Source organism: Parambassis ranga, chromosome 16, assembly GCF_900634625.1.
Source record: "Parambassis ranga chromosome 16, fParRan2.1, whole genome shotgun sequence".
Classification (NCBI taxonomy): domain Eukaryota; kingdom Metazoa; phylum Chordata; class Actinopteri; family Ambassidae; genus Parambassis; species Parambassis ranga.
The window spans coordinates 21,986,605-21,993,425 of NC_041036.1; the positions used below are offsets into that span (position 1 = coordinate 21,986,605).

Here is a 6,821-nt window from a genome sequence, read left to right on the forward strand (position 1 = left end):
TTTGTGTGTGTATGTGTGTTAGGTTATGTAGCTCAATGGCATGTCAGTTAAGAAAGAGTTTTTTTTTCCTTTAAAAAATCATCAGAGACACATCATCGCACCTCTGTCCACTGTTTTTTTCTGTATAGCCTCCATCAGCTCTGAGAAGGTTGTTTATTTGCTGATTCATACACAACCCTTCAAATTGTCTTGATGAATATTTAGGTTGAAGGACCACTGAAGCCAGGGGGTCATAGTCTATTTGACTGATAAACAAATAAATGAATAAATAACTATATTTACTTACGTAGTCTGTTTCTTATGACTGCTATGCTGAGCACTACACAGGCTATGTAGGGGTAGCTTGTATATGTAGCTTGTTTCCTCATTGTGTCCTTGTGCCAGTGACTTTTTGCCCCTCTGGAGAACATTGTTAGTGTCACCTCAAGTGTAATTATTTTTGTGGTTAATGTAACTGGTCTGGTAAGACAGAATACCGTCATGGCCAAACAATACTACGGCCTTTTCAGAAATTTACGTCTTTGGTCTACTCTAGAAATCCAGATGCCTCACTTCAACCTTGAAAATGACCTGGATGATTGAGAATCTTCATCATCGACCACTCCTCTGAACGTCTCCTCATGAGCTTATTATGCTCTGGTGTCAGCCAATGGCAATTACTAATTAACAGTCAAAAATTGGCACAAATAATAGACCACTAGCTAATTTGGGAGACCTCTATTTTACGCTGCTTTTTCTCCATGGGATCGATTGTTGTCTGTTTATGTTCTTGTGAAATAGGATCTTCTCTTAGGGTTGCCTTTTTCTTAAAGTTTGCCCCAACCCTAGCTGCAAGCAGGAAGTACATAATAAGTGGAGACAAACACAGGAAGCAGGACATGCTGTGTTGTGAAGCTATTTTTCTTCCTCTTTTCCTTCCATTACAAGCGAGGCTGAGTCAACCTCTCCTTCTGAACAACACAGCAACACCAGCCAGGAAGTCAACTCTCTATTTTAACCCCCGAAACAACCTTTGAATCTGAATTGAAAATATCCACACAGCCTTATTTTTGATATGTCTTTCATCAGAATGAAAGATTATTCATACATCTTGTGAAGCTACATTTAAAGATCACAGTCCATTCTTTGCTCTGTGGCCCTGATCCCTTCCCTCCATTCTTTCCCTCTGCTCCTCTTTTCATGCTTTCATGTGTGAATCTCTTGGTGCCCATTTTCTATTCTCTTTCAAGCAAAACACATGGCATACAGGTCAAATGTCTTTCATTGTGCTGCCTTTACAAGGCAAAATATGCACATAAAAGGTACAACATACCAAAAAAGCATTAGCAACAGTTGCCTATCACTGTTACTCCACTACACTTATCACTCCTAAACACCACCACCACTCACCAATCTTACAAGAAGAAGAATCAAACTGCCTGGGAAAATAAATGTATTGTTTGCTGGCTTCACTAACCCATACAAGTGAACGCTCACACCTTCAGTGACATGCTCATCACAGTACAGTAATGGAAAGAGCCAGAGTACACCATTAACTATGGCCCCGTTCACACTGGAGAAAGTCATTCCAGCTAGAGTAGGATTGAGCCCAGACAGCCTTTAAGCTGGATGCGTTCAGACCTATTTTCAAATCTGGCTAGCACACACTTGTGTCCGCACATAATCTGGTTTTATCCAGCGTGTTTGCTGTCCTCCAAACCACTAGGTGGCGCCTCGTAATATACAGAGTCCATTCAGGCAATTGAGTCAATTGAGGCAACTGGATTTGCCGGATTCGAGGTGTTCACACTCAGAAAAAAAACATCTGGATAGGCCCGAATCCCGCTTTAAAAATCAGTGCCACCAGCTGCTAATCAATATTGACTGCTCACGCAAGTGAATCACTTTCATGAATTTCTGAACAAGCCGCTAAAGTAGCAGGTGAGGAAAAGATGATGGAGAGAAGAGGACAAGAGTTACAACTTGCTAACTCTTTCTTTCTTAACCATTTGTGCTCTCACATACCAAAATTCACTTAGATTTACCCTGATTTACTACAACAGTACTATTTTATTAAGATAGTATCACTACGACTACTGCTACCCCATGAGACAGCGTTTCACCTCCATGAGAAAAATAGTCACTTTTAATATCCCAGGATCTCATGAAATGAGATCATGTCACTGTTGTCTTGGTTAAAACCTATTTTTAGGTAAAGACTGAAGAATACGATGTGCACTCTCAGCATGCTCTCTGTATTAATCAGTGAAAACACATTCACCTTTGAAGCTGCATTGTTGTTTCACATGCATTCTGACTGACACATTTTCCCTCAAGCTTCTGTCACTAAAGAGAGAACAAGTAATTGTATTGGATTCCACTTGACAGGCTGTCCTTGGAGACGGCCTGTGATACCAGATACTGTTTATGGGGAAACCAGGTGTACGTTGTATTGACTGGCCAAACCACAGCATGCATTATTTAGATAAAGTTCCAGCAGGAAGGCAGATCATTCTGAAAGAAAGTCAGAGCAGATCATTTTTTAGTTGCTGGGAATTTCTTAACTCTGTGTGCCATGGGACGTTCATGTGTCTTTGAAGCAACAGAGCTGGTCATTAAGATATTCATTCAAGAAAGAAGAAAGTGCTCCTGTCTTCAGCAATGAAAATAACTGAATAAATATCTGTGTGGCCTCAGGCAAACAAAGCAAACCTCACTATCAAGTCACTAAACATTAACAGAGGTGAAAGATCATGGGAAATTTACCTTCACCATGAACTTGTCAAGTTCCTCATTGTTTAGTCAGTGCATGCAAGTATCAATTGCAGGTTAGGGAACAAAAGTACCTTTCGTCTATCATTAAATAATATAATATTAAAAAATCTATCTTTGACTCAACAATTTGTGTTTCAAATATCTGTATTATAAACAAATTGCTGTTTGCATGGCAATAACCAGCGGCGTTCTTTCCTGTGTGTATTTTAACACAACATAAAAATGTAGGAAGGAAAAAAACAATCCCAAAGTTAGTCAGAATGATCACACCCAACAGTTAGCCAACTGACTGAAAGTGATCAAGTAGTAGATCTGGGTACTGGTTGAATGTATGTTACATTTTTGTTTATTTCCCTCTGGGTTATCTGAACCAGATCAGCTTTTTATTAAAGAAACTTGTAGTTAAATACTCAGATGATTTTATGGCACTCTGCTCTAAATGCTGTGATGGCTGAGCATTCTCCTTATTCCCCGTTTTCAGATCAGTACTCAAACACATTAATCGCAGAACGAAGATGTGTGCAATGTGAGTGAGTTCACCGTTTTCTCCTCATCCTCCACAACACCAAAGCTGTAACATGCTCACCTGCAATGCTTCCGATTCATCACTGACACTCCTCCCTGATTGGTTGCTCAGGGTTCCTCTTTCAGGCAATAATGGTCTGTAGCCAATGAGAGGCACAGCGTTTGACTCTGACCCTGGCAGGTCATAACCGCCGGTTCGAATGTTACGGGGTAGCATGGCACCAGCTGACACAGACAGGGAGAATGATGGACAAGAAAGAAATGTTTAATGGTATGTTAGGCAGCCATTAAGGGAATGATGTTGTGCTAACATGTTCATTGGTGATCATGGAAACAAACAACACTTTTTTGTAATAATAACAGAAACTTTGCTGTGACTTTCTGTGTCAGGGAATTAATGTAAGGATTTGAATTATTGAATTATTGTATTATGTGCATTGCATACACATCTAGTTTTGGTTTGGTAGCTACCTACCCTAGTAAAATCTGCCTTAAATGTAAAACTACTTCTGCATAATTGAAACTTCTAGCTGCTATATTAGCTAGATTTCATTACCGGGCTAACCTTAACTTACTTGTTCACCTGATCCATGATCCCACAAACATACGCATTATGAGTATAGTTTACAGTGAGGACTTTTAGCCACCGATTATGTAACAGTATTATTCATTTATTTGTGCATAGTTATATTTAGAATTAGAGGCCGCTTCAATTTTGTTGTATATCTTGTACAATGATAATAAAGTCACGTAAATTTAGCATCAAAACTCAGCATGTTTGACCTCTTTTTTAAATATTAAAATGCCCCCTTTGTGTTTTAATTAACTACAGGCCTTCTTTCAGTCATTTAACCACGGAGTACACAGAGTTCTGGATAAGGGAAATCAAAAATGCTTAAATGCATTTCCATTGTAGACTCACTCTTGTCTCTACTTGTCCTTAGGATAAAACCTAACACGGAGAAGCAGCATTGCACTGAACTTTCCCATCTTTTGTTTTATCTCCTTTGTCTTCTAGATCCTACTCACCATGTCACCATGTTATGATTTAGGTCACTTTTAAGGTGATAATATGTTCATCTTCAACTGACTAATGGTGAGCTGTAGCTGCATTAAAAAGCACAAAGTGAATAAACAGCCACTCCTGGTAGCCCGGATGCCTCTGGTTGATTTGTTTAACACATTCACTGTGGCCCAGAGCATCAGGCCTAGATTTGCATTGCAACCCCTCCCTCCATTTCCCTTTTCCCTCTTTGGTATTTGAACTGCCATGAAGATAGGCATCGAGTAAACACTGTTTTAAGATGAGAGGTGTAGGAGGGACTAAGATGGAGGAGTTGATAACACTACAGCACTATGGAAATGTCATCTACACACTCTTACACATTAAATGACACCCTTGCTTAAACACAGTCTTCCTGTGTCATGTGGCCGCTGTAATTCAAATATCTGCTGTCTCCTGTAGTGAAGACTAATGCGTGCTGCTAACACTCCTCTTTTACCACTCAGTCCTTTATTTGCTGCAGGTGTCTGGTGTCTCTTAGTATATTCTTGCTATAAAACCAAAACAAGTTTGCAGTGAGAAAGAAAATGAAAGATGCAAGCAGCCCTGGCTGGGAAATGAAGCTTCACAGTGCAGCATGTTCCCTGACTACACGGCTCCACAGAGGTCTGAAAGGCCACTATTCACTGGTCCTGACCGACCAACGCACACACTGGACTGAGGTGTAAGCAGGCACACAGAGTAACTAGGTTACAGAACAGTCACACCCCATAATGCTTTTTCCCTGCTGCCATAGATTGGTGCTACAGTGAATGTTAGTCATAGCCTCTGTCACAGTGTAGGAGGAGAAGGGCTGTAAAAGTTTGTGTACGAACACAAGCACAGTGTGAACGTGTTCTCAACTGAAAGTCTGTCAGTGGAAGCAGGCGATGAAACAGGCGGATGAGAACATGTAAAAGCCATGGTTCTACTCACTAATAGCCGAATGTCATTTGCAGAATGCGGGCTGACCGCCTGTGTGTGTGGTCAGCTGGATTCATGCGGCATCGGATGACCGCCGGTGCTGATGGATCGGTGGCTGGCTCAGCTGAGGAGAGTCGCACCCATCTGTGCTACCGTTACCACCGACGACGACGGGGGAGTCTCCCCCCAGCTCTCTCACGCTCTCCCCTGTTATCACCGTACACACGTCGTCCGTCCAGCTTTTAGCAGCTGATAGCGCACTTTGGTCTCACTGCAAACTCCCTCCCTCCTGCTCGCTCTCTCTCTCTCTCACACACACACACACACGTCGCAGTTCCTGTGTGTTGTGCACTCATTGCTTTGACAACGATCCGGCTCTCTGGTGGTTCATCACAGTGTGAGGACGCTTACTTCACACACGGAAAGCGACGCCAGATATGGCCCCTACAGACCAAAGCATCCTACATTATCTAACTAGTGCCGTGGCTGCAACTGAAGAAAATAGCGTGCAAATGCTGATAACACTCCCAGAACCTCCAACTCTTTGAAGCTGTTTTTTGTGACAGAAGTTTTTGTCTATCTGTACAAGGACAAAGCTCACATGTGACCACCTATTTTACATGCTGCAATACAGAGGGCTCATCTGCTAAAATCATGATTACATACTAAGTGACTGTGTAGCAACCATTACGACACGGATCAGAACACATTAATGTTGGCTCTTAATGACCAGTAATGACCTCCTGTCACAGATTATGAGGAATATAAACACATGCTCCTCCAGTCTGATCCTGCGCATGCCCCTTCAGATGGAATGTCTTTTCACATTGTCAAGGTACTGCTGCATAGGCTGCTGCACTTGTATTTGTTCGCCACCTAGTGGTCACATCTGCAAATTGCACTTTACCACCTTTTTTTAACTGCCAGGGGCCATTTTGAAATGCGCGGCGGTGCACCCACGCCTGATTGATGTCAATAATGTGTCATAACATAAACAAACGAGGGAAACCAGCACAACTTTGGTTTATGTGTGCCTGCTGCCAAAAAACAAAAACTTCAGAACGCACCATCCTGTGTGTCACCAAATCTTAATGCTAATGATGTTTTTTTTGTCCTTGTGAATAAGTTAAAGATTTTCGTAAACTAGGAACCATTCATAAAGCTATATTCTAAAAAGACCTCACAGCTAGCCTAATGTGTTACTTATCAAACTGTTCATGTATAGTGTTAGGAAGGATACTAGTATTCAAGTGTATTCAATTACAGAATACAGATTACACATAGAATAGAATTTTAAGCGATCAGCCCCTGCTTACTACAAAGGACGGGAGCTATAAAACGACTGTTACAGCTGACTGCATTAACATCAATGTTATTTCATATAGAGAACAGAAATAATATCGGTTAAACAATGCAAACAAAAGTCATTTTTCACACAAAACAATGTTACCTACATACATGAAACAGAGGTTCTAAATTTGACCATGCATGAATGACAGTGATTTTTATGTGACTTGTTTTATGCACCAGAGTGAATACACACGTGGTTCTGTCGCTAATCCCCTGACTTCAACAA

At 41.2% G+C, this 6,821-nt stretch overlaps 1 protein-coding gene across 2 annotated transcripts in view; it reads right to left on the reverse strand.

Moving 5' to 3' along the window:
• rgl2 (ral guanine nucleotide dissociation stimulator-like 2) overlaps nucleotides 1-5,646 on the reverse strand; it is a 26,968-nt gene extending 21,322 nt beyond the window's left edge. The window contains exons 1-2 of one of the 2 annotated variants that reach the window (XM_028426618.1): nucleotides 5,258-5,646; nucleotides 3,341-3,504 (exon numbers count right to left, since the gene is read on the reverse strand). In XM_028426618.1, coding sequence (XP_028282419.1) covers nucleotides 3,341-3,496 — 156 coding nt within the window. In that variant the 5' untranslated portion in view covers nucleotides 3,497-3,504; nucleotides 5,258-5,646. The remainder of the gene's footprint in view (nucleotides 1-3,340; nucleotides 3,505-5,257) is intronic. The other variant, XM_028426620.1, reaches the window with a different exon arrangement.
• Nucleotides 5,647-6,821: the final 1,175 nt, after the last annotated feature.